Source organism: Muntiacus reevesi, chromosome 15, assembly GCF_963930625.1.
Source record: "Muntiacus reevesi chromosome 15, mMunRee1.1, whole genome shotgun sequence".
NCBI lineage: Eukaryota > Metazoa > Chordata > Mammalia > Artiodactyla > Cervidae > Muntiacus > Muntiacus reevesi.
In genome coordinates this window covers 25,665,357-25,692,051 of record NC_089263.1, presented here as the reverse complement: position 1 = coordinate 25,692,051, position 26,695 = coordinate 25,665,357, and the positions used below count along the sequence as shown (strand labels likewise).

The following is a 26,695-nucleotide window of genomic DNA, read 5'->3' as shown; positions in this document are numbered from 1 at the left end:
TGTGACAGGGAAGGGGGGTGGGGTCCAAGCCTGCAGACTGGCCCCTTCCCTGGCCAGGCCTACTGTGGGGGGGCGCTCGGAAGAGAGGTCCCCATACACACCCAGAGGAAGGCTTGCTATTCTCAAACATCTGTAGTCTGTGTGAAGAAAAGTTCTCAAAAATTTTATTACAAAACTGAATCATGACAGAATATAAGCTTACACATGTAAATAGTATTTACATTATATGCAAAATATATTACAGCTTTAATTTATGAACCGATATATCCTGGTTTTTCTTCTTTTTCTTCTCAGTTTTCTTTGCATTGCTGATTTGCATTTTCACTTGATCTTGTAATTTAGAAAAGAATGCCTGAGATGATTTTAAGGCTTTGTCTTTACCTTCATCCTGCAATTAGAAATAACACAAGGTCATGCTGTAAGGTATTATGCTTAAAGATGAACAAAACCAAATGATTACAACAGGGCATCACGGTGTAAATGTGGAAAAGAACTAGACAGAAGAATTATGACAGCCTGTGTCAATTAGAGCAGGAGTATTATACACATTTTAAATGACTACAGTGGTCTCACAACGTCAGGTGACCATGAGCCCCTGCACTTGAAACCCAAGGTTTAGGCTGTAACACAGCCAGTGCCCACGGCCTCTCCCCTCCCCTCCCTTCCCTTTCCCTTTGTGGGTGGGCTTGGTCACTAGACGCCCAGGTCACCTAAAGTGTGCCATCGGCCCTGTATTCAAGCCCCGACAGCTCTCCTCCCCGTCCTCACCTTTAGCAGAGAGGCTTTGCCCGTCTTGGTCAGCTGTTTCAGCTTTTCAGAGGCTACTGCTTTGGTATATCTCCCTGCCTGGTCTGGGTTATTCTTTTCAAGAAGTCTTCTCCGCTTTTCTTTCTCCTTTATTTTCAAATGCTTTTGATATTTCTTTTTTCTCCTTTCTCGTTTCTTATCTGTAGCTGTTTTCTCAGCAGCTGTTTTTATATCTCCAGCTTTATTTTTTTCCTATTGAAAAACCACCAACAACACACTCATTAATCTAACCTAATGACTTCGGAAGCTGTAAGAGAAGCAACTGCATGGACTGTGGCCTAAGTGTGAGAAGCAGTCCGACCCCACCCGGGCTCTGAGGGGCTCTGGCCACTCAGCGATGTAAGACCTGGGAAGCGCTATAAGACCCAGGAGGCACTGTAAGACCCATGACGTGTGATCTGACGGTGACAGTTCGGTCTGCATACTCCTTCACGAAGGTGGCCTGGAAAGCATGGGTGTCAGGCTTCCCCTCTTGGAGAAGCAGGCAGACCCCATCCTGGGCTTCAGGGACCTGCCTAGGCTGCCCAGCTCTGAGCCACTGAGGGCAGGAAGGTCCTGGTGAAGGTCCACTTCCTCCCTTTTCTCCTCCACTCCAGCCCAGCCTAGGGTAGCAGGCAGAGGCTCTGAAGGGTGGGTGTGGGTGGAGCAAAGCAAGTGAGCACAAAAATGGAGGGCTCTGCTGCCAGGCTGCAGGGGGGATGAGGCCCTGGGAAAAATCAGTCCTCCTGGCAGAAACCACTATCCCTGTGCCAGGCAAGGGCTCCCAAGTACACAAGGCAGGGGTGTCCTGTGTGTGGTATGTCCAGCTCTTCCTAGACCCCCACACTCTGTTCTAGACCGTGATTCCAGGACTGATAAGCCTCACGTGGATACAGCAAAAGGGGGAAATGCTAATATCAAAGCACAGCTAAATACATGCAGTTTGTTTCAAGTCTAACATCTTAGGTAACATCTAACAACCTCAAACTTCTAATATTCAACCTGAATTATAACAAGATACTGATGCTAGATATTTGTAATCAGCATTTACAATATTTCTCAAACCTACATCTCATAATAACACCTGATTATAGAAAACTTGTATTTGAATATTCTATAATATTACTAATTTGATAATAGGTGGGAACTGCTGAGATATGCTAGAATAAACACTACAAGCTCAGAGAAAACGATGTTAAATGGAGATCTAACTATAAACTACCAATTTATAAACAGACACTTCGATACTGGCTTCTCACCTTGACCTCCTCTGGGGCCAGGAGGGCTGCGTCACTGACACTCACGGGGGCAACCTCCTCCATGGTGACAGCGGGCAGATTTGATACCACTTTGATCTCTGGAACAGGCTAGAAAAAAGACAACACATTTGATAGGAAGTCAGAAGTAGTCCTCATGTAAAACACTTAAATAGTGAACCTAAAGAAGTATAATATACTTCATGGAGATTATTTAAGATGAGAGGTGTGAGGTCTGTTGGCTGAGCTAGTGGACATGAAGGATCTAACCCAACAGGTAGCAGACACTGATAAATGCCAGGTATAGACACCGCCCACACCCCAAGTCCATCACACAATGAAAACACAACCAGAGACCAGACAGGGTGGGAAAGGGTGGGAAAGGAGGAGAGCCTGTGGCTAAGGCTGAGGGTCTGGCAGGGACCGCCAAGGAGATGGAAGTCAGGCTAGACCAGCTAGGGGGCCCAGATCCATCCTGGGTCCAGACACGAGCCTTCCACATGGGAGGCCCAACCTGTGGTTCATGGGAAACCCTGCAGGTGTGCATTCTGAACCCAACCAAACAGCGAGTCTCTCATCTGTCATCTACTCCCCGAGATGTCACACACTTACTGGCTTGGGGATGAAGTGGAAGTTTGAAAGCGCATCCAACTTTAAGAAGAGGGAGTCCATCATCTTCTGGATTTCTACATGCTCTGGATTTTCTTCCTCTGCTGTTTTTTGCTGAGGAAATCAGTTCAACATAATCAGACTAAAGTGGCGACACAGGACAGAACACTCAAGGACCATGAGAGCATCACCAGTTTCTCGTCATCAGGTTTCAGCTCCAAAGACACTTCCCAAGGTAAGGTCACTGTCACAACTGAACTGCTAACATTTAGAACTTACAATTTAGTGCCCTTAATAGTTAGGCATTGTTGGCGGGAATGTAAAATGGTGCAGTCACAGTAGGAACACGTCTGGCTCTGCCTCCAGAAGTTAAACAGAGCATCACCATAGGACCTGGCAGCTCCACTTTTACGTATATGCCCGAGAGAATTAAAGCAGGTACTCATACACTTATTTAAGTACATATACATGTATGTCCACGGATACACTATTCACAAAAGGCAGAAACAGCCCAAATACTCATCAACTGTTGAAACTGGATCTGTAAATTGTGGCACACATATAACAGAGTATTATTCAGCTGTAATAATTGCTGGAAAGCTAATAATTAGCTGTGAGAGTACCAGGGGACCAAGAGTGACTGCAAACTACCCCTAGCCAGTGATACTCCATGGGAGCACTACAGCCCCTCTGCTCCTATAGCCACGCTGCCTCATACTACACAGTGTGACCCCAGCTCTGGACTTCTGTCTCTCACACCTCTTGAGTAGTAGGTAGAATCCACAGAACTTGTTCTCTACATCTCCTCCCTGAATGGCAATGGCTTTGCCATAGTGGCCTCCTCACCTGGTTGAGTTTGATGTACTCCTGTTCGTAAATTTCAGCAAGGCTCAATTTACTCTTCTCGTGGTCCAGTGTTAAACGCTTTTTATACTCAAATGCATCCTCTTTAGGCTTTTCTTTGCGTACAACGTCATCCCAAGCCTGAAACAGGAAAGGCACATGGAACATAAATTGACAGACAAAATCTGTAACTTCTTTCTAGGGTCCCTTAGGCCTCTTCCTCTGGAATATCGATTATCATTACAGAGAAAGCAAACTGCAGCGAAAAGGGAGGCATTTTCTCAAAGCAGAGAGGGCATCACTCAAGTGTCCTTTTTTGTTTTAAATGCTGGTTACCAATTTGAATTCCACAGCTCCCCGTGGTGGTTTGTCCAACAGTCAAGACAAGAGTTTGCTTCATTTCAAATGAAAAGATCCTCTGTGTATCATACCCATCCCTCAAAACCCTTCCTATTTTAAGCATACACATCTTACAAAGTCATCTCTTGCTATACATGCCCCATACCCAACTTTTACTCTAAGTTTACAAAATAAGATCAGTTTTTAAACAAAAACTCTTTGGTAGGTTTTACACACTTGAAAACTAGACCCTTCATATGTTACACTAGACACAGTGCCTGGACCAAGGGTCCTGGGTGTGAGCATGTCAAGTCAGACCCCAGTCGCCCTCCAGAGCTTCATCCCACACCACATGAAAGGTTAGCAAGGCTGGGGGGTTGTGGGGGATGGCAAGGGCTCTGGTTACTTTGTTCTCCTCAGGAAGAACACCCTTCTTTCTGGGGTGCTAGCAAGGACAGTACCTCACACAACAAAGGTCAAGGATACCTTTGGGGTAGACTTAGGGCTTTTAAACAAAAACTTGATAGGAACAAATATTCTAGGAAAAGAGAGTGCTATTCCTACTCCCAAAATATTCTATTTCTAAATATGTCAGTGAACTTTGAATTAAGTTAAATTTCATTCTTACTGACCTGATCTCTTATCCTCTGCTTAATGATATCCTCTAGTTGGAGAGTGGTCTCCTCTGTGATCACAGGTGCTATAGGATACAGAACGTGTATTGTTAGGTAGATAGAAATGAACCCGTGATTTTGTGAATTCTTGGGCCACCCCACACCTCCCATATCAGAAATGGGGGAAAAGGGACACTAATGTGTGTGTTAGCTAACCTTTTTGGTGCTCCCTCCAATTTGAGAACCACAAAGCTACAAAGTACACACAGTGGTAAATGCTAACACTTTTAACCTGTGCACCTGGGGATGCACTCCTTTATACACTAAATACAATGAAAATTCATTCTGACATAATGGGTACAAGAAAGAATTCAATGAGATGGTCTGGGATTTTGGCTGGAGTCACAATTTAATCACTGGACAGTAACAGCAGGCACTGTAAACAGATTAGCAGCAGGACTCTAATTATGGGTGACACATTAGGCATGACCAGTACAGTAGTAATTCATTGTGGCTGTACAGGAGAATGTTCTAGTTCTCGGGACCAAAGTGTCATGATCCTGGGTACTTACTTTCAAATGACTCGGGGGGAAAAAAAGCACACACACACAGCCACACATAAACAAGGGGAGAAAGCAAACACGGCCAAAGGTTAACAATCGGCAAACCCAGGAGAACGGCATACATCTGTTCACTGTACTCGTCTGCAACTTTTCTGTATGTTTGCAAGTTTTTAAAATAAAAAGTTTGGGGGAAAGAAATATTACTCCAAATCTATGAAAACCACCGAAAAGGGTACGTGAACACCTGTGGAAGCCCAGAGGGCACACGCACCCATGCGCACGGCGTGGTCGAAGTGCAGGGTCTCTTCCAGGAGGCTGTTCTCGGGCCGCTTCTGCGCTGTCACTTCTCCTTGAAGCTGCCAAGGTTTCCTCTCCAACAACTCTTTTTCCAAAGATGCAATTTTTTCATTCATCTGAGAAAGAGACAGAAAGAGTTACCACACATTTGGAAACAGAATTAGACATACAGGTGAGTAAAAGCAACTAATATTTTTACTAGTGGGAAAGCAAGAAATGCATTGTTCCTGAATAAAATCCTGCTTTGTCTTTGCATTTTTTTTAAGGATGGCAGTAGTGACTTCTACTCCTATCTGGAGATAGGATAAGGAGTTATAAACGACCTCTTTCCCGCACTTGTTTGAAATGTTATGTTTACTATTTACTCACCTCTCCCAGAAGCATTTGGGTGTATTTCTGGGCTCTATTCTAGTGAAACTGACCTATTTTATTTATTCACAAACCACTATCAACTTAATTATTAGAGCATTCCAAGACTAAGTAATTTTTTATTAGAGCATCAGTATCTGATGGAGCCTGACTCTTCTGACTCCAGGCTTCCCAGGTGGCTCAGTGGTAAAGAATCCACCTGTCAGTCCCTGGGTTGAGAAGATCCCCTGGAGGAGGAAATGGTAACCCACTCCAGCATTCTTGTGTGGGAAATGCCATGAACAGAGGAACCTGGCGGGCTGCAGTCCATGGCGTGGCAGAAGAGTCACACACGACTGAGCACATACATACTACCCCCTTGATCCACACCCACAATCCAAGTTATCTCTAATGTCTAAAGAGGTGGCATCCATAATGACTTCATGGTGTATAAGATGACAGCATTTTCAGCAACCTTACCAAATTATTTTTTCTAACAGCTTTCCAGTTCCAGTTGGTTTTTCTAGTTTTCTCTCCAAATATGAAAGCTTTCATTTCAGTTTTCTCATCTCTTTCTAGTGTTTTCTTTCATAGTTGCCCTGGATGAGTAACACTTCTATAAGAAGCTTAAGTAACAGTGGAAATAGTAACAGTGGTAATGGAAATAAGTCTTATTCTTGATTTTAAAGGGATGTTTCTAGAATTCCACCATTAAGCAGGATGGCAGATTTGGGCTAGATACACTTATATTTTGCTAGAAGTGAAAAAAAAATTAGGAATGAATATTGAATTTTACTAAGTGTCTTTTTTTGACACATATGGAGGTGACTATATGATTTTTCTCCTTAACCTACCGTAACAAGTATTAAGTTAAATGCATAGATTTCCTAATCCTAAATCAAGAGGGCAAGGCCCACACAGCTATGGTAGCGTTACTTTTTTGCATTTCCACATCACTATTCACAAGTGAGACTGTGCGTGTTTCAATGTTACATGTCAGGTTTGGGTACTCGTGTAATCATAGCTTCACAAGAAGACAATTTGGAAGCTTTACTCTTCATACGCGGGAACTGATCAAACAGTACTAAATTATCCACTTCTTGAAGGCCTGATACAATTCCCCAGTAAACTAAACCCACTTTTTTTTTTGGGGGGGGGTGGCAGTGTAAGGAGGGAAGGTCACCAACTCAAGGACAAGTTTCTCATTTTCTTTTACTTTTTTTCCTTAAAGACTTTCTCTTCAGGGAACAATCTGATAATCATAGATTTAACTCAGATTCTCTTTTTAAAATAATGCTCTTGATATCCTTGGTATCTTTGGTTATTTACTTATTCTCATTTCAAGTTGTGTGATATAATTTTAAGACAGTTAAATGATAAAGCCCAATGTCGAGCCAGGCTATATCTATTATTTTCAAACAACATTTTGTCTGACAGCATGTCATAAGGGAATAATTTTTTATCAACTTTGGAAAATGTGTTTGAGATGGTATTAATTAGAATTCTGGCTGCATGGCACCTCACAGATACAAGCAATTGAAGTGGTTACCAGGAGAGGCTCATAGGACAGCCAGTTACGAAAAAACCTGTCTCAGGTGTAAAGACAGCAAGGACAGAGAAACAAGTTTTATACACGGGCTCCATACTGAAAGCCACAGGTTCGGAAATGCAGCACTGAATTTTGTAAATTAGCTGCTTCCCACATGGTTATCTCTATGCACTGCCACAGAGAGCAACAAGATTTTTTTTTAAAGGATAATTAGGTGTACCATCGGAAAAAACAAGCCCCCTGCCATACACACACACACAAAACCAGGGCAGATTAGTTAGTAGTCTGAGTTCGACAATCACTGTTAAACATAATTTAAAAATCCCTTAAATTTCCTAATTATTACCTTTTCTTGTCTTTTTTCAAAAGAGGACTTGACTTCATCAGAGTCTTTCTGTACATTTAAGATATTTTTATCTTCAGTGTCCTCATCATTGGGCAGAGCAATGGCCACTCTTTTCGAGGTTTCTTTATGTTGTTTACTGTCTCCACTTTCTTCAAGGTCATCATCTTCATCCCTATGAGACCAAAACACTTATGAAAGGAAACATACCAGTTTTCATTAGAAAATCAAAAAGAAACAAACTCAGCAGTTAAATTTCTTTTGTAGACAATGCAATTAAATATTCAGAACTTCCAGTATTTAGGTAAAATAGAATAATTGTCCAATATATAGAAAACAAATTATTCATCAATCTATAATACAGACTTATCTCACTTAAGTAACAACAGGGTATTTTTATTGGCACAGAAAACAAATCAGAGTTCCCGGTAAGGAAGGTCTGCCTGTTACTGCCAGTCAGGCTGATTTGCACTAGGCCGTCTCTGACATCCCTTCAAATTTGGTGACTTCTTCTGGCTATTCTGAGACTGTCTGACCTTAGAGAATCCCACTTCTTAGGACAATCACATCTGACGACTAGTAGTACACAGATGACTGGGCAGCTCCAGCTTACAGTGTAAAAGACTCAAAAGACTCACGTCTCAGAAATGCTTTCTTCTCCTTCAGCAATCTCTTCCTCTTCATTTGAAGCCAGTTCATTCCCATCATCGTGGACACTTGCTACGTCTTCATCACTTTCAACTGGATCAAAGAAATCTTTGTATTTCAGGTTTCTGGAACTTTTACCTGACTAAAACAAAAATGCTTTTAAAACCTTTAATCAAGGATAGAAAAATACATTAAATCACGCATAAATGTGTATGCATACTGTGTAGGGGAAGTCGGCAACTAATAATACTACTACAAAGCCCTAAGAACTATTAGAACACAGCAAACTGAATGGAAGCACACATTCATTTATAACTGAAAGACAGAGCACCACATTCTTCTCTCCAAATCTTCTAACTACAAGTATTTCCAAAACATCCCTGACTACATAAAGTATACAAACATCTTCTTTCATTCTTATTCTTAGTGCTTGGTGAAAATCCATGTTTGAGGGAAAATTCTGAATCTCCGTAACATGTGTGACTATGGTTCTGAAGCTAAAAAGGAGTGTTTCATGATAAGGAAATGACGGCTTTGGTTTAATTTCTCCAGTCCCCCCCCCCTTTTTTTTTAACCTGATCTAAATATTTCACTGATCCCCTGGTGAATTTTGAAGCATTTTAACCCTCTTCTGGAGAAATAGAACCCCATCTCATGTGATGAGGCAAAAAGAACACTCTGTCCTCTCCCCAGACTTTACCTTAAGATCTTGGCCTCCAAACAGTCCTTCACCTTCATCGGAATCCACATCTTCAAAAAAATCAACATCATCTTCCTCTTGGTCATCTCTGTGTTCCTCTTCCTTTTCCATGTTTTCTAAAAAGGTTTCCATTTCAGAGAGCTTGAAGAATTTATCATCTACTATAGACTTTTCTGTTGGTTTCCTAGGCACTCTGCTTTGCACCTTGCTCTGACGTTCCAGTTTGCTGATATCAAAATCAAGATCAGAGTTCTCATCACTGAAATCTGGGCTTTCCCTCAGAACCAATCTGCTTGAGTTTGTGGCTCTCTGATCTGCTTCAGGATCATCAGCACTCAGGTCTGACACTTCCTCCTCCTCCTCCTCCTCTAAATCTTGTTCCAGGTCCTCCTGGCCAGCAGCCTCCAGCTCCATCACATCCTCTTCACACTCCTGCTCTTCACTCTCTGGGAGAAGACTGATGTCTTCATCTTCAATGGTTTCACTAACTGCACTCTGGAAGTGCTGCAAAATTGGTTCATTTTGCAGTTCCAATTGTTGCCAAATCTGCTCATCATCGAAATTATTTATCATCAATTTTTCTAAAGGACTCCCATGTTTCCTGTCATTCTCTAGTACTTTATTAAAGTCATAAAGTACTTTTGTTAAAGAAGTAAACTTTGATGCCAGTTCATGTTGAATGCTGTTAAGAGGCAGGGAGAGGGAGTTAAGTGAGATTTATAATTAGAGTTAACAAGTTCACAGCACTCAGAAATGAAAGGAAAAAAAAAGGCCAACACAGGTGCAAAATCAAATTTTTTAAAAGTTGAAGTACTGCTTTACAATATTATATTAGTTTCAGTGATTCAGTATTCTTATTGATTATACTCCATTAAGTTATTAGAAGCTAAAGGCCAAGATCGTTCCATTGCCGTACAATAAATATATCCTTGTTGCTCATCTAGTTTACACATGGTAGTTGGTATCTCTTAATCCCACACTCCTATTTCATCCTACAGGTCCCACTCCCCCCCAGCCCCCAGCAACCACTTTTTGGTTCTGTATATTTGTGAGTCTGTTTCTGTTCTGCTATATACATTCATCTATATTTCTTTTAAAATTCCACATGTAAATGATAACATACAGCATTTGTCTTTCTATGACTGACTGCAACAGGCATAATATTCTCTAGGTCCTTCCAGGCTAAGGCACATGGCAGGATGAAATTTCCATTTTAAGAATAGATTCTGGCCCCCAAGAGTGTACTGTCTTGCCCAAGAATTGCATTAGTATATAAAAGGTGACAACCCAGTATCTCTGAATCTGCTAGATTTCAGGCAGGGAACCCATTACAGACCTCTCTGCCTAGAGATAAAGAGTGAATCTTCTGGATGAGGAAATGGCAACCCACTCCAGCATTCTTGCCTGGAGTCCCATGGACAGAGAAGCCTGGCGGGTTATAGTCCATAGAGTCACAAGAGTCAGACACAATTGAGCATGCATGGAGTGTATCTTAGCCTTAAATTCTCAACTCTGCTATATCACAGGCCACTCCATTCAGTCAGTCCACAGTCAACACCTGCTGTGGCAAGAGTGGTCACAGAATAGCTGTGACATCTGAGCTGATACCTATCTGTAAGATGACAGTCTGACAAAAATCTGGAGACACATATTTTAGGCAGAAGAAATAGCAAGAATAAATTTCCTAAGTCAGAAATGAGGCTGGTGAATCTGAGAAGCAGGAAGGCCAGCTTGGCTTGAGTGTGGTGAAGGAGGCAGAAAGGAAGGTTAGAGAAATGGGTGGGAGCCAGATCATGCAGGCCTCAGAGATAAGAGGCTGTTATTTTCATAAGTGAAGGTTTTGGGTACTTCCCTGGTGGTCCACCGGCTAAGACTCCACACTTCCAATGTACAGGGCCTGGGTTTGATCCCTGGTCAGGGAACTGATCCCTGACCTGCTGCAACTAAAAATTCACATGTAGCAACTAAAGATCCTGAGTGCTGCAACTAAGACGCGGCACAGCCAAATAAATCAGGAAATATTGAAAGTAAATAAATGGAACAGTACAAATATTTTAAAATCTTTTTTAAAAAATTAAAGATTTTAAAGCAGAGAAGCAAAATGACCTGACTTATGCTTGGAGAGATGGCCTGCCAAAGAGAAGGAATGAAATGAAGGTGATCAGGAGGCTGATGCAGGCAAAGAATGCACAACTGTGCTGGGATCAGAGCTGCGGAAATGGTGAGAAACAGTCAAATTCGGAATATGGTTTGGAGATGCAACTGACAGGATTTGCTAATGAACTGGATGTAGTGGAGAAAAAGGAAGACACTGAGGAAGTGGCTTGGTTTGCGTCTGAAAAACTGTAAAGATACAATGTGATAGGGAAGGCAGGTGGAGAGAATGGGGAAAGGATCTCAAGGAGGGCAGAGAAGCAAACAGAGCCAACAGTTCATTTTGGACAGACTGAATCTAAGATGCTGAGTGTACGGCTGTAGTTGGCTGTGAGCCTGGAGCTCAAGGGAAAGGTCGGGCTTGAAATACAAGATCTCTATATAGTCTTCGAACAAAAACACCAAGAGCTCGTGCTGGGAAGGGAGATTAAAGACAATCCTAATTTTCAAGAGGTTCAGTCGTGGGGTGGATAGATAAGCAATGAGTACTTTCAATAAAGTCTGATGATGAGTAAGTAAGCACTGGATGCTCTGGGAATAGATGGGAGAAAGAGCACGCCACCCGGTGCGTCTGTGTGAAGGATGAGGGCATGGAGACCTCGAAACTGTAAAAACCCAGGTTAGTTTGAGTTCAGCAGCACAGAACTGAGAGACCCACAGAACATAGCTCTTAACTATCTAAAGAACTGTGACAGGCCAGGGGAGCGCAAACTATCTGAAACGTAAGGAAAAGAGCTCTCCCCTTCCCCTAATCTGGAACTTGCCCGGAGCCCGCAGCCCGCGCCCACGCGAGTCCTACGCCGCCCCAGAGCCCGGGATCTGAGCACTTACGTGAGGAAGCACTCTGGCCTGTCGGTGGCTTTACCGACCTCCCTCAGGCACCGCTCCAGGGTCCGCCGGCGCCAGGCTGGCGGGGCCATGGCTTACTGCCGCTCGGGACACTGCGCCGCATGCAAAGGAAGTGAGCCACCGCCCGGAAACCGCGCCGCAAAGATTCGCCCCCGCGCGACTGAAGCCAGGAAACTAAGGTTCCGCGGCGCACAGGTTCCGGACCCATCTCCAGCCTCAGCCAATGACGGCCCGAGAACTTTAACCGGTTTTGCGCAGGGTGGGGTCGCGGGCCGGGAAACCGAAAGTTGCCTTTAGTCAGCTGGATGAAATTTCTCCAAACTTTTTGTTTTGTATTCCTGAGGGGCCCACAGGAGGTCTCGCGTCCTCCTTTTAAGTTTCTGCTTTAGATGCACTCGGTGACTTCAACGTTGTGCTGTAAAACAGAGGGCCTGCTCCCCCGCACACACAAAAACGCAGCACACTCGCCAGGCCCCGGAGATTTTGTTCGGCTCTTAGCCTCGTCTGTCCCGCCCCTCCGCGCTCTTGCCCCGCCCCTAGCCTCGTTTGCTCCGCCCTTTAGGCCTCTCGCACCGCCCCTAACACGGTTGTCCCGCCCCCTGCCGCACAGTCGCCCCTCCCACGGAACTGCAAGTCTGAAATTAGCAGATGCTTCCCAAGATGGCACGAGTGCTGAAGGTGGCGGCCGCGAGCGCCGCAGGTGAATACTCCGGGATCGGGGCTGTCCGAGGGGTGGGGCTCGCGGGAAGGGAGGCCGGGGCGCAAAGAGGCCGCGTGTGGTCAGCACACCTGGGTCTGCTGCGTTCTGCCCCCGAGTCGCGTTCCTTGGCTGCTGTCAGCGCCTGTAGCGTCCCAGGGACGCCTCGGGTTAGCCTGGGGATTTCCTTCTGTGTTTGCGTCTGAAGTTCAGCAGTTCTCTATGTGGCCCCAGAGGCGGGGTCGTCCAGCTAAGGGGCAGCCAGGCCGAGCCAGACGCAAATGTAGTGAATGGCAAAGGGACAGTGAGAGACGGGGGAGGAACCAGAAGAAGCGCTGAAAACGCAGGCTGAACTCCCGGCCCACTCTGGAAGGTCAGTTGTGTAAAGAATATGGAAGGTGTGTGTCTTCTTCCCACGTGTCCTAAGATATTCATGATCTTGTATAAAGCCAGGGAAGAAAGCAGCAGACGGATGTGGAAGGTTTCTTGAGTCCTCTATACCACCATTAAAAAAGAAACAAAACCCCTCAAGTTCTCTGACATCCCAGTTCATCTACTTTCTCCTCTTTTTTGTTTTTTTTTTTCCTCTTCGTTCTTGATCAGGGGGTAACTATTTGTCTTAATCTGAAATTCCCTGATAGGAACGAGTTACCAAGTGGTGATATCTCAGAGTTACTCCTGAACATTCGTGACAAATACTTAAGCTGAGCACCTTCAAAAAGTGTTCAAGGGCATGAACCCTAAATAATGTTAGGTTTCTCTCCTAGAAAATGCTGTCTTGAAACTTACAGTTAAAGTCCTTTAAAGTCCTGTCTCTAACTGAACAAGTACTTTATTGATCACTGTTTTTGGCTCCCAGGTGGCTCAGTAGTGAAGAGTCTGCCTGCCAAGCAGGAGACACAGGTTCAATCCCTGGGTTGGGAAGATCCCCTGGAGAAGGAAAGAGCAACCCACTCCAGTATTCTTGCCTGGAGAATTCCATGGACAGAGGACCCTGGCGGGCTCTGGACCCTGGAGGACCCTGGGGTTGCAAAGAGTCAGACATGACTTACTTAGTGTCTAAACAACAACAACATAGTCTTTCTTATAGTCACAAAATGTCTTATACATCTATCATTGCTAGTCACCAAATCTAAGTGATGAGCCCTATACAAAGTGCACCGTAACAGTTGTAACTGTCTTAGCCCCAGATCAGTTTAAAGAGGTGATATATACATGAAAAAATACTCACAAAACAGTCATCTCATCTCTTAGAAAGCTATTTCTTAGAAAATAGATATTATTCATAGGCTTTACCCTAAAGATATTAAAAACTGAGAATCAAAGAATGGTAAAGAAGGACTTGCCTGGTGGTCCAGTGGTTAAATCTTCATGTTCCCAATGCAGGGGGGCATGATTTTGATCCCTAGTTGGGGAACTAGCATCCCACATGCCACACAGCTCAGCTAAAAAAATGGTATATAATGTTAGTAGAATGGGAAAATTAAACATCGTGGTTGAACAACATCAACTTTGTTGTCAAACAGACCTGCACTTGAGACCCAGCTTTGCCACTCATTGTGACCTGGAAGAAAATCAGACCAGTTTTTTTTTTTTCCCTCTAAGTGGGAAGACTATTAAAGTACTCCCTTGAACTATGACTATTCACTCTAATTTATGGCCATCAAAACTAATAGGCAGAGCTGGACCACCTCACAGTGCCCTCCTGTTTCAGAATTGGTGATCACAGTTTGCTTAGGCAAGATTGTGTGGTAGTATTGTTGCGTAACTCTAATGTTAAGTCTTTGTTGGGAGAAAGGTCAAATCAACGAATTGTTACACCATGGGATCTGTCCTCCACAAGTGAAAGATCCCAGCTGTGTGGAGAAGGCGTAGAGACTGGGCCGTTTCTGCAGTCTGACTGATGATTTTCTTGGTTGTTAGCATTTTTAAAATTCACTGTGCCCTTCATATGGCTTCTTGGTCTCCACAGAACCCTGCTTGCCACTGAACCAGCAGTCACTGTGTGTCATTAACAATAAGAATGGCCAAATTTATTGATTGCCAGTTATATATGTCTTGCACTGTAGTAGTATATTTTTGACATCAAATACCTAATTTTTACAAGAAACTAGCAAGGCAGATATTTAGCGGGTAGGACCAGTATTTTTTTTTAACTGAAATAAAATAGAAGAGAAAAGATTAGAACACATCCCATCTAGTAAGGATTAGGTATTCTTTTTATGAAATTTGCTTTAAATGGTATCTTTATGTGTGTACTGACTTGGAGCACAGTTGAATTTCGTGGTGATACATCCAAAGAACTGGGGTCGCCAAGGAGAACATGAGCACCAGTTGGGACAGTGCGTGGAGAAGACACAGAGCAAGATGACGTCGGTAGTGGGTGTCTGTCCCCACGGCCAGCAGGTCTGTCTCCCTGTGGCTAGGGCAGGACACTTTGGCTGTACACGCTCCCCTTTGCCACAGTGCCGCAGTACAAGGAGCCTTGTCCCGCCCCTGCGGAGGACAGGTGTGACAGTCAGGCTTTAAGCAGAGACAAAGGAGCAGTCACTGATCCTGGGTGAGGGAGAGGCCCCACACGGTGGTAAGAGTGACTCAGGCTGTGAGCTCTGTGTCACCCGGTGAAGTATTCCAGGCCCCGCCCGCTGCAGCTGAGGAGCCTGCCTTCCCAGCAAGGAAAACCCTACAGTCCTCAAGCAAATCAAATGCTGCTGCTTTAATTTCCCTGTTAATCAAAAAACTTTAGTAAAGGGAAATTAATAATAATTTTAGCTTAGCCGAAGCTCTGTGATACTAGGTACTATTTAAAGTGTTTTTCATTAAAAACTAACAACCCTTTGTGTAAAATATGTGTTCTTGGGATTTCCCTGGTGGTCCAGTGGCTAAGACTCCAAGCTCCCAATGCAAAGGGCCCAGGTTTGAACCCTGGTCTGGGAACTAGATCCCACATGCTGCAACTATGAAACGTCCCACATGCCACAACTAACACCTGGCACAGCCTAGTAAATAAAAATAAAATACATGTTCTTCAACTTGCTATTTCATACTTGTTTATTAAGTGATGTAGTTTTGCAAGATTATATTTAGACCTCATTACTTATTTGTGATTTTCATTCTGGTGGGGAGTCTAGCTCTTAAAGTCCAGTGTTTTGGAGAGAACACCTTGCAGGCTGCTTCTGTTTCCAGATGCAAAGTTTCTTCACAGTTAGAGGCATTTCTGCTTCTAGTCTTTCAAAATTATTAAAAGAACAATTAAACTCACTCAGAGAAAGTTCTCATAGGTTTAAGTACCCTCTTGATCTTGGCCTGTTTTTCCCCCTAATGAGATATTTTCTTTAGTTGATAATCATCCACATAAAGTACACATTAAAAGGTGCTTATAGTTATGACTTTTACTAACTTACTACAGAATGTAAGACAAAAAAATTGGCTGTAGGTAGACAAGAAAATTCCTTGCTCTCATCATTAAATGCATGTCATTTCACTGTCACATTCAAGCTTATCCTTTATGAAATACAGAGAGTAACAAATGATTCTTTGTGATATGCAGCTTTCCTTTAAGTGTTATTAGTAAATATAAATTCTTATGAAAAATGTCACCCTTTGTCCTGAATCTAAAAAGCACAGAAGGGAATTCCCTAGTGGTCTAGTGGTTAGGACTCTGTGCTTTCACTGCCAAGAGTGTGGGTTCAGCCCGCGGTTAGGGAACTAAGATCCCAAAAGCTGCATGGTACAGCCAAAAACAAAGCAACAGCGAATAAAAAGTTCAGAATTACCCTTTAATTTCAGACAGTTATTTCAGAGCAGGATGAATAATTCTGATGTACGTTTTTCATTTATCTCCTCTGATTTAATTTCCCTAATTAAAAAGAACGAGTAAATAATTTTTACATGTATTTTTAAAAATTAATTTTAGATATCAGTTTTCAAAAGAGGGATGTCAATGGCAGTTCAATTTTTCAGGGCTTTTCCCCAGACTTTGGACTCCAGTTTCAACAGTGAGAACTTGCACGTCGCTGTCCTCACATCCAGGGGCTGGCCCTGTATGGAACCTGGGTCGACTCAACCATGTTGCAATCGCAGTGCCAGACTTGGAAAAGGCCAGAGCATTTTATAAAAATGTTCTGGGGGCCGAGGTGGGTGAGCCGGTCCCTCTTCCAGAGCATGGAGTGTCCGTCGTTTTTGTCAACCTGGGAAACACCAAGATGGAGCTATTGCACCCACTGGGAAGTGACAGCCCAATTGCAGGATTCTTAAAGAAAAACAAGGCTGGAGGGATGCACCATGTCTGCATTGAGGTATTTAGTTACTTTAATCCTTGGTGTTGTAAATTTCTCTTTTAAAATGTCTTTTATGTTTTTTAAATTTCTCCTTTTGATTTGGTTTGATTTCCTTGCAGTCCATGGGACTCTCAAGAGTCTTTTCTAGCATCCAAGTTCGAAAGCATCAGTTCTTCAGCACTCAGCCTTCTTTATGGTCCAACTCTCATATCTGTACATGACTACCAGAAAAATCATAGTAATATTGGTCCTCTTCAAAGATTGATCTATAGATATAGTCTCTTTCCCTCTAGAAAACTGCAAATCATAATGAAAATATGTCTCACTGAAGTTTGGATTTAACTGTCACTATCCACTGAAGTTGGCCAAAACAGAGTTGCATTTTTGCTGTGGTATTTACTGATCATGTGCACCTTCTGTGCAGTAGGAATACATTGTTTTCCTTGTCACAAGGCAATTAGAAGAAGCAAGTGACAAGACTTTATAAAGTAAGAATTTCCATATATATGCTAAGTATTATAATTATTTTCTATCTTTAAAATTTTAATAACTTGACCCTTATTACAAAGGCAATACATTTTCAGTTACCGACTGTGATTTCTCACATCTTCTCAGTTGCATCTGCTAACAGTTTCTGGGGAAAAAAATGTTAGACAAGAACAGTCTCTTTAGAGAGGCTTTATCCATAAATGTTCATGTTCTGAAAACTGCTTTTGGAATATCAGCAGTATTAATTATGCTTCGATTTACATTATTTTGGTAGGATAGGTCTCTTGATTTAAAAAATGACATAATTAATAGTTAGGCTTCATTCTCAGTCCAGGAAAGAGGGAGGTTGGATTCCAGCATGAACACAAGTATTTATTCAGTTCACATTGCAAACGTATTAGAGAACCTATTGCGTATCCTCCACCGAGCACTTGTGTTCAGAAAGAATGTACTCTGTTTGAAGAGATTATAGTTTATTTTTAGTAACATTTGGCATCCTCATCCGTTGTTCAACCAGTTTTAAAAGGCAGTATGTAATCCTTGACTCTTTGAAAATAAGGCTGTATAAATGTGAACATTTGTTAAGTCTATATTTGGATACATGGATGTTATTCTCTCTGGGTTTTTTTTTTTTTTTTTTTTTAATTGTTTGTGAAGCTATTAGATCATTAAACTCCAGGGTGATGTAGGACTGCCTCAGAATGCAGGGGTTCTTACTATCCCTTTCTATCTACTTATTGGGTTCCCAGTCTAGGAGGATGACTTTCTAAGACAGGTACGTGTTAAGTCACTCAATTGTGTCTGACTCTTTGTGACCCTATGGACTGTAGCCCGCCAGGTTCCTCTGTCCATGACATTCTCCAGGCAAGAATGTTGGAGTAGGTTGCCATGTCCTCCTCCAGGGGATCTTCCTGATGCAAGGATCAAATTGTGTCTCTTATGTCTCCTGCCTTGGCAGGTGGGTTCTTTATACTAACACCACCTGAGAAGCCCTCAGAAATGAGAAAAATCACTCTTCCATCAAGTATTTAGAAACACATTTGCTCCTTTCTAGACTACCAATAAATATGAAGAAAATAGAAATGGCTTAGAAGAGAGTTGCAAAATTATACATGTCTGGATTTTTCAAGAATGGTGAAAGATATATTGGTGACAGTTTAATAGTGATTTTCATGTATATGAAGTTCTGATCTCAAAAGTAATAACCAGTGATTTCCTTGGTAGTCCAATGGTTAAGAATCCACACTTTCAGTGCAAGGGACGCAAGTTTGATCCCTGGTCATGGGAGTAAGATCCCACATGTCATACTGCATGGCCAAAATAAAAGTAATAACGAGACAGTTTGGCAGATGGGAGGTTTGGAGATCAGGGAGGCACTCATATCTGTTGAGTACCTTCTATAAACTGTGCTCGAAGCTTCTCATCTGTTATCTCATTTTGAACTCTTAGCTATATGTATGGTGGGCCTCATCTCTCTCTTGTAAATGAAGAAGCCAAGACTCTTAGGAAAAATAACTTGTGAAGAATCATCAATAGTGCTGCAACAAGAACATGCTATGAAGTAAAGCAGACATCATTTAGGTCCTAAGGAGAAACATTTACTAACAGAGAAAATGCTTAAGCACTGTGGTTGCTCACCTAGGAAAATTTAGCAAACTCTTATTTTTGTGATGGTTAAAGAATGGTTCTGCCCAAAGGCAGAGGAGTTAGACACATGTTTGCAAAGTTTCTTCTACATCTTACGATACTGTAGTTTGGTATTTTTATGATCTCAAATGTGTTCTTGTTTATTTCCTTTTCTCAAGGTGGATAATATAAATGTGGCTGTGATGGATTTGAAAGAAAAAAAGATTCGTATTTTAAGTGAAGAGGCCAAAATAGGAGCACATGGAAAACCAGTAATCTTTCTCCATCCTAGTGACTGTGGTGGAGTCCTTGTGGAATTGGAGCAAGCCTGATGAATAATTCACAAGAAACTGATCACCCTGAAAAAGTCTTATCACAGGGTGCTTCAACATCAAGTCCTTCACTGCTTCTGTCACAGAACTAAATTACGGAAGAGATTTTTTAAATTATATGTGTGTATATATATATATATACACACACAAAATATTTGCTGATTATGTTGGATTCTTTTTTCTTGATTTGGAGAAAACTTTGACTACTGAATACTTATGGAATATTATTAAAGTCATATTCATAGAAATAAATTATTCTTGTTCTGAAATGGGGTTGAGTACAGTGAGTCTGCTGAGTGGAAAGGGGGGCAGGATGGAGGTATAGAGGACACCTGACAGCCACATGGCCACGTATCTGGGACAAGGGCTTCCTAAGGATGTTACAGAGAATGTTTTTAGAGCAAACTGTTTAAGGATAAAGAGTGTTGACCTCAGAATTTTTGTTCTTCTGTAGCAGTGCATGCTCACAAGCTCTTTATTTTGGGGGCTAGTGCTGGATTATAAACAGGAAGTTTTGTGGCAAACTTGGTGCCTAATCTAGTGGGTACATAGATAGGTGATTTTTTTTTAGTCAGTAGACATAGAAAATTGGAAATATTAAAGGAATTGTTCATCCAAAGATGGGCACAGTAAAGGACAGAAATGATAATGACCTAATAGAAGCAGAAGAGATCAAGAAGAGATAGAAAGAACACACTGAAGAACTGTACAAAAAAGATCTTAATGACCCCCAATAACCACAATGATGTAGTCTCTCACTCAGAGCCAGTCATCCTAGAGTGTGAAGTCAGAGCCAGTCATCCTGGATTATGAAGTCGAGTGGGCCTTAGGAAGCACTTCATTTTTAGCCAAGAAAGCTTAGTGGGGGGATGAAATTCCAGCAGAGTTATTTAAAATCCTAAAAGATGCTATTAAAATACTGCATTCAGAATGTCAGCAAGTTTGGAAAACCCAGCAGTGGTCACAGGACTGGAAAAGGTCAATCCTCATCCCAGTCCCCAAGAAGGTCAGTACTAAAGAATGTTCAAAAACCACCAGACAGTTGTATTCATCTCCCATGCTAGTAAGTTTATGCTCAAAACCCTCCAGACTAGGCTTTAGCATTATGTGAAGAACTTCCAGATATTCAAGCTGGATTTAGAAAAGGCAGAGGAACCAGAGATCAAATTGCCAACATTCACTGGATCATAGAGAAAGCAAGGGACTTCCAGAAAAATGTCTACTTATGTTTCATTGACTGTGCTAAAGCCTTTGACTGTGTGGATCACAACAAGCTGTGGAAAACTCTTATTTAAAGAGATGCGAATACAAGACCATCTTACCTGTCTCCACATACAGAGAAACCTGTATGCAGGTCGAGAGCCAACAGTTAGTACCTTGTATGAAACAACTGACTGGTTCAGGACTGAGAAAGGAGTATGACAAGGCTGTTTTTGTTGTCACCCCGTTTATTTAACTTATATGCAGAGCACATCATGAGAAATGCCAGGCTGGATGAGTTATAAGCTGAAATCAAGATTGCCAGGAGAAATTTCAATAACTTCAGATATGTGGATGATACCACTCTAGTGGCAGGAAGCGAAGAGGAGCTAAAGACCCTCCTGATGAGGGCAAAGGATGACAGTGAAAAAGTCGGCTTAAAACTCAACATTAAAAACACTAAGACCATGGTATCCACTCCCATCACTTCATGGCAAATAGAAGGGGAAAAGGTGGAAGCAGGGGCAGATTTCCTCTTGTTGGGCTCTGAAATCTCTGTGGATGGTGACTGCAGCCATGAAATTAGAAGACTATGGCTTCTTGGCAGGAAAACGATGACAAACCTAGATAGTGTGTTAAAAAATGAAGATATTACTTTGCCGACAAAGCTCTGTATAGTTAAGGCTATGGTCTTTCCAGTAGTCATGTACAGATGTGAGAAGTAGACAATAAAGAAGGCAGAGCACTGAAGAACTGATGTTTTTGAATTGTGGTTCTGGAGAAGACTTTTGAGAAGCAAGGAGATCAAACCTGAACATTCATTGGAAGGACTGTTGCTGAAGCTGAAGCTCCATTACTTTGGCCACCTGATGCGAAGAGCTGACTCGTAGGAAAAGACCCTGATGCTGGGAAATATGAAAGGCGAAAGGAGAAGGGGGCGACTGTTGAAGAGATGGTTAGATAGCATCACCGACTCAGTGGACGTGAGTCTGAGCAAAGTCAGTGTTACTGAAAGTTACATTATTTAATTTTCTTCTGGCAGAGTCATCTTCCATTGTGTACATGGGTCTCTTTTTCTTTATCCATTTATCTCCCCATTGACAATATGTTTATTTCCATTTTTTTTGGATATTGTAAAGTGTAGTCCAGTGCAAGCTTGGTTGCATGTGCGTTTCAGAATATTGTCTTCTTCTCAAATATCCCTTGGAGTGCTTCTGCAGGATCTTATAGTAGCTTTATTTTTCTTTTTTAAGGCAGTTCCATTTTCACCTCTATACTGTTTTTATCTTTTACCTGCTACAAGCACCATAAATGGGTTCCCTAGTCTCTGCATTTTCACTGTTTCTTCTCTGCAGAATGTTCATGATGGCCTTTCACACTGGTGCATAGTGATCCCTCATTATGCTCTTGACTCACACACATCTCTCATAGATCACGATGTTCAGCAATTTGGGTATTTTTTAAAATGGTGTGACAAGAATTTACAGTTGAAAGTATTTTCTTGTAAGTCTGCCAACTTTTAACTTGTTTTGATGGGATTCCCTTGAAAATTTTTTACGGTCATGTATCATTTAGATCCCAGCACTGCTTGTGAATATGAAGTAACTTAGAGCAGTATTTTTAGGTTTCTGTTTTGAAAAATGGACACAAGGCAGAGGAACACCTTCATGCCCAAGTTTTGTTACTATGGGATTCAAGGCCTGAGTTGTAGTCTTAGAGCCCAGTTGTAAATTAGAGTGGAATATGTGAGAAGAAGCCACCCAAAGCTTGTGTCTCTTTAAAACTTTTGTTTCCCCTAATAGTATGTATTTTTAATTGGAGTAAAAATGACTTACAAGGTTATGTTATAGGTGTACAGAATCTTGTTCAGTTATACTTATTTCTGTGTCTATTCATCTTTTGGGTTTTTTTTTTATCATGTAGTTTATTACAGTGTGTTTAGTCCAACACACTTTCTCAAGTAGACCTATGTTGATCACTTATTTTTTATGTATTTGTGAGTATGAGTTATTTCCTCCCTCCTAATTTATGCCTTTTTTCTCACCATCCCCCATGGGTGACCATAAATTTATTGCCTAAGACTGTTTATTTCACGTGTCAATAAGCTCATAGTACTGAAGATGCCTTAGCATGCACGCATGCAATGAGTACCTATTGCCCACCTGTACATGATATAAGAATTCTCTCTCTCCATCTGACTGACTTTACCTAGTGATATTACCTCTAGATTTATCTGTGTCCCTGCAGTTGATATTATCTCATTTTTTTAAGTCAGAACCATATTTCTTTGCATGCGTGTATTCCTTTTTCTTTATCCATTCGTCTGTTCATGTACATTTGCTTACTTCCATATCTGGGCTTTTTTGTGAACTGCTGCAGTGTGTGCTTATGTGCACAAGTTTTCCAAAATCTGATTTTCTCCACATACGCTCTCAGCAGTTAGACTGCCAGATTATAGGGTCCGTCTGTCTCAGCTGTTAAAAATGCACATCTACGTATGTCCTCCTAGCAACAATTACCAATAAACATTCACCAGCACTATCTAACGGTCATTTTTCTTCACCCAACTCTTGTGTTCTTTGTCTCTAGAATTTTTGAGAGTGATCTTTTGGACTTCTCTATGGCCATACATTGTTGTCATTTTGATTGTCCTATGTCTAATTCACCTGAGAACATTTTCCTGTGCTTTCTTAAGAAAAACTTGTGGACTATATTTACCTCTTAGTATTTTCTTCTGATAGTTTGACCTTTTTTTGCACTGTTTATTCTTTAGCTCTGGAGACTTCTTGATATCAAGTGTCATTTAGAGCCCAGCAATTTTTGTGAATATTAAGTATTCAGAAGCAAAACCTTTAAGGTTGCTGCTGTGGGGAATTGCCAGAAGACTGCAGGACATCCTTATGCCCAAAGGTGGTGACCCTGCCAGTGAAAATTTTAGAGTTTTAACTGGGGTCTGTACAATATTCTGGGCTTCTCTGGTGGTTCAGACGGTAAAGAATCTGCCTGGAATGCAGGAGACCTGGGCTTAATCTCTGAGTCTGGAAGATCCCCTGGAGAAGGGAATGGCTACCCACTCCAAGATTCCTGCTTGGAGAATCCCATGGACAGATGAGCCTGGAGGTCTACAGTCCATGGGGGTCACAAAGAGTCGGACACAACTAAGCGACCAACCCTTCAGACAATATTCTGGCACGTACTTGAACCAATACCCAAAGGTTTATTTTAACGATGTGGTTTGCCTACCAGTAGCGTAGGAGCATTCCATTTTCTCCAGTCCCTGTTACCCTGGTATGATATCTCAAAACTGAAAAACTCTTAATTGTTGATAGGAATATCAATTTCATTTTAGCTGAGTTTGAACAGAGAAGCAAAAATATCAGGGGTGAGATGTATGAAGAGAGTAACATGGAAACTTACTATACCATGTATAAAACATATAGCCAATGGGAATTTGCTACGTATGATTCAGGTAACGCAAACAGGGTCTTTGTAACAACCTAGAGGAGAGGGATGGGGAGGAGGGAGGAGGGAGGCTCAAGAGGGAGGGGACATATGAATACCTGTGGCTGATTCATGTTGATAGTTGACAGAAAACAACGAAATTCTGTAAAGTAATTATCCTTCAATTAAAAAATAAATAAATTTTAACAAAATCAGGAGGCCTATTTGTTCAGGTTTCTTCAGGGAGAAAAATGAAACTATTAGAAGGCAAAGTACATGCAGCTTATGGGCTCTTTGAATCAGTATTTTTGCAGAAAAATTCTTACATATTTTTTCAAATGTGACCTTTCATTCATATAACAACAAATAACAGAATTAGAAGGAACTAATTTGAAATGATGGCTTGTTTCTACCCAGAAAATCTGAATACAAAGGAACCAATGAGAACTGCAATGATTAGGGTGCCAAGCTTTTAAGAATATTTTAGGTTTGCAAATAATAACTAGTATGCTTGCAAATTTCAACAATATATTTTTATTCTGATAAAGAATATACTTTTCCAAAGGCTTCTAGTGTGGTCGCCTCCTGCTGGAAGCCTGGGATGCTGGAATCAGGTCACTTCCTGTCTGTCTTTACAGGACACTGGGCTGCACTCTAAGAAATTCCTGGATCTCCCCTGGATCCTGACCATCATGTGGCCAGAGAAATTGGTAAAATTGTTTTGCCAGTTGAGATGTTTAATAACAAGATTCTTTCAGTTTCTTGATGTGGGTGAAGTGTGGAGCCCAGTGATGATTTCTTCTTCAAGAAATGTACATCCTAGTTCCCACCCGAGGGTGAGCCGCCTGTACAATGCTGAGAGATCCTGCATGTGTGTGACCTGTGTCTCCTGGGAGACCAGCCCTAAACTAGTCTGAACCTGACCAAGTTCCGTCTACATGGTAGGTTTAGACCTCTCTAGGTCTACACTGATGCTGTTTAGACGAGACCACGTGCTTTCTGCAATGAGAACATTTAGACCTGACCTTGTACTCTGTGCACCAGGACATGGAGACCTGTAGTAGGGTAGAGACCTGGCCTGGCCTCTGTCCTGGAAAACTCCGTGCCTGCGTCTGAATGTCAGTTTTCAGATGTCTGGGGTCTGGGGCTGAGGTGGGCTTCTCTGGGTAACCGTGCTCTCCTCTGAGTGGGGTTCCATGGCCCTCCCGGGGTCAGTGCTGTGGTAGGGATCCTAGTCTGTCCCCTGCCAGGTTCATCTCCCTGGGGCTCCTGGAGACCCCTCAGGTGGGCTACCTGGTAATCATTCGAATTTTCCAGCACATTCAGGTTGAGTAGGGAGGCAGGTTCACCTGGTGAATTGGTTCCAGGGCACAGGGATCGGGCATAAAGTCAATGGGCAGCAGGTGAGGTTGCTGCTCTGGTCTCCTTCCCGTCGACTCTCTCCCCCGAAGAGAACAGAGCTGCCCCGCGTCTCTCAGCCCAGCTCTTCTGTGTTTCTCAGCACCTCGGCGGAACAAGAAAGACAGAGCCTGCCAGAATTGAGGTAGTGTGTTCACGTCTAGCATGAGCTTTCAAACCAGCAAAAAAATCACACAGAATGAAAGTGAAAACAGGAGGGGCCTGACTTCTCAGGGACAGTTGAGGGGAGAGGAGATGGTCCCTACACTTCTTTCTAGGGTCCCAGGAGGACCCAGAGACCTGGCTTGTTTACACATTAGGGGCCTGCTGACCACAGCCATGGTGTCCTAACCAAGGGGATGTGTGACCCCAGGTTGGGGGACTAGGCACTGTGTGACTCTCACTCCATCTGCATGGGTCAGGATTATATGTATGGAGAGACCACACACACACAACTAAGAAAAGGAAGAATACATGAGAGCTTCACTGGTGTTTAGGAATTCATGCTTCACAGTATTCACTTTATCCAGGTCCGTGCCTGTTTGCCTCTTTACCCCTGCAAGGTTCACCCTCCCTGGGGCTCCTGGAGACTCCTCAGGTGTCTACCTGGTAATTACACCAATTCACCAGGATGAGCGTGGTGGGGAGGTAGGTTTACCTGGTGAATTGATAGCAGGGCACACGGATCAAGCAAAAAGTCAATGGGCAGCAGGTGAGGTTGCTGCTGTGATCTCCTTCCAATCGGCCGTCCCTTCTCAGCAGAGACCAGACTTAGCCCTCGTCTCCCAGCCCTGCACCTCGTGTTTGTCTTCTCAACACCTCAGTAGAACAAGAAAGGACTGAGCCTGCCAGAAACAAGGTAGTGTGTTCAACATTATCATGACAACTGTTAATATCACATAAAACCAAAGGGAAAAGAGGAGGTCTTCCTTGGGACAAGTGTGGGGAGAGGAGACTGACTCTACACTACTTTATGCCATCCCAGGAGGTTACAGGAGCCCACTTGTTTTCACCTTAGGGGCCCAACCAGCAGAGACCTGGTGTCCTGGGACCAGGTGCAGGGTCTGGGGATTGTGTGGTCTCACCCCATCCACATGGGTCAGGAACCAGTACCTGGAGACCACATATCTGCTCTTTACCTGCAGTGTGTCTTGTCCCCTCTGAGATTCCCAACATCTGAATTGAGGGTGTTGCCCTGATTAACCTGTGGTCATTATTCTTCATCTTGTTGCGCTCATATGAGGTCAGGCACCTTAGCGGGTTGCTGCTATGTGTTCTGCTGAGTGAAAACTTTTGGAGATGTCATATTAATATAGCATATCACATGTGTAATT

At 42.5% G+C, this 26,695-nt stretch overlaps 2 protein-coding genes across 2 annotated transcripts; one reads left to right on the top strand and one right to left on the bottom strand.

Moving 5' to 3' along the window:
- Window positions 1–147: 147 nt before the first annotated feature.
- Window positions 148–12,035, bottom strand: MPHOSPH10 (M-phase phosphoprotein 10). Its single transcript, XM_065906153.1, has 11 exons — window positions 11,881–12,035; window positions 8,896–9,577; window positions 8,186–8,337; window positions 7,551–7,722; window positions 5,282–5,423; window positions 4,466–4,533; window positions 3,498–3,635; window positions 2,655–2,765; window positions 2,046–2,153; window positions 769–999; window positions 148–388 (listed from the first exon to the last, which is right to left on the bottom strand). Exons 1-11 carry the CDS (start codon window positions 11,967–11,969, stop codon window positions 239–241), a joined length of 2,043 nt encoding a protein of 680 aa, XP_065762225.1. The 5' UTR covers window positions 11,970–12,035; the 3' UTR covers window positions 148–238.
- A 443-nt stretch (window positions 12,036–12,478) lies between these two features.
- On the top strand, window positions 12,479–19,591 carry MCEE (methylmalonyl-CoA epimerase). The gene is made up of 3 exons (XM_065906572.1): window positions 12,479–12,598; window positions 16,559–16,893; window positions 19,170–19,591. The coding sequence occupies exons 1-3, from the start codon at window positions 12,547–12,549 to the stop codon at window positions 19,320–19,322; spliced, it is 540 nt and encodes a 179-aa protein (XP_065762644.1). The 5' UTR covers window positions 12,479–12,546; the 3' UTR covers window positions 19,323–19,591.
- Window positions 19,592–26,695: the final 7,104 nt, after the last annotated feature.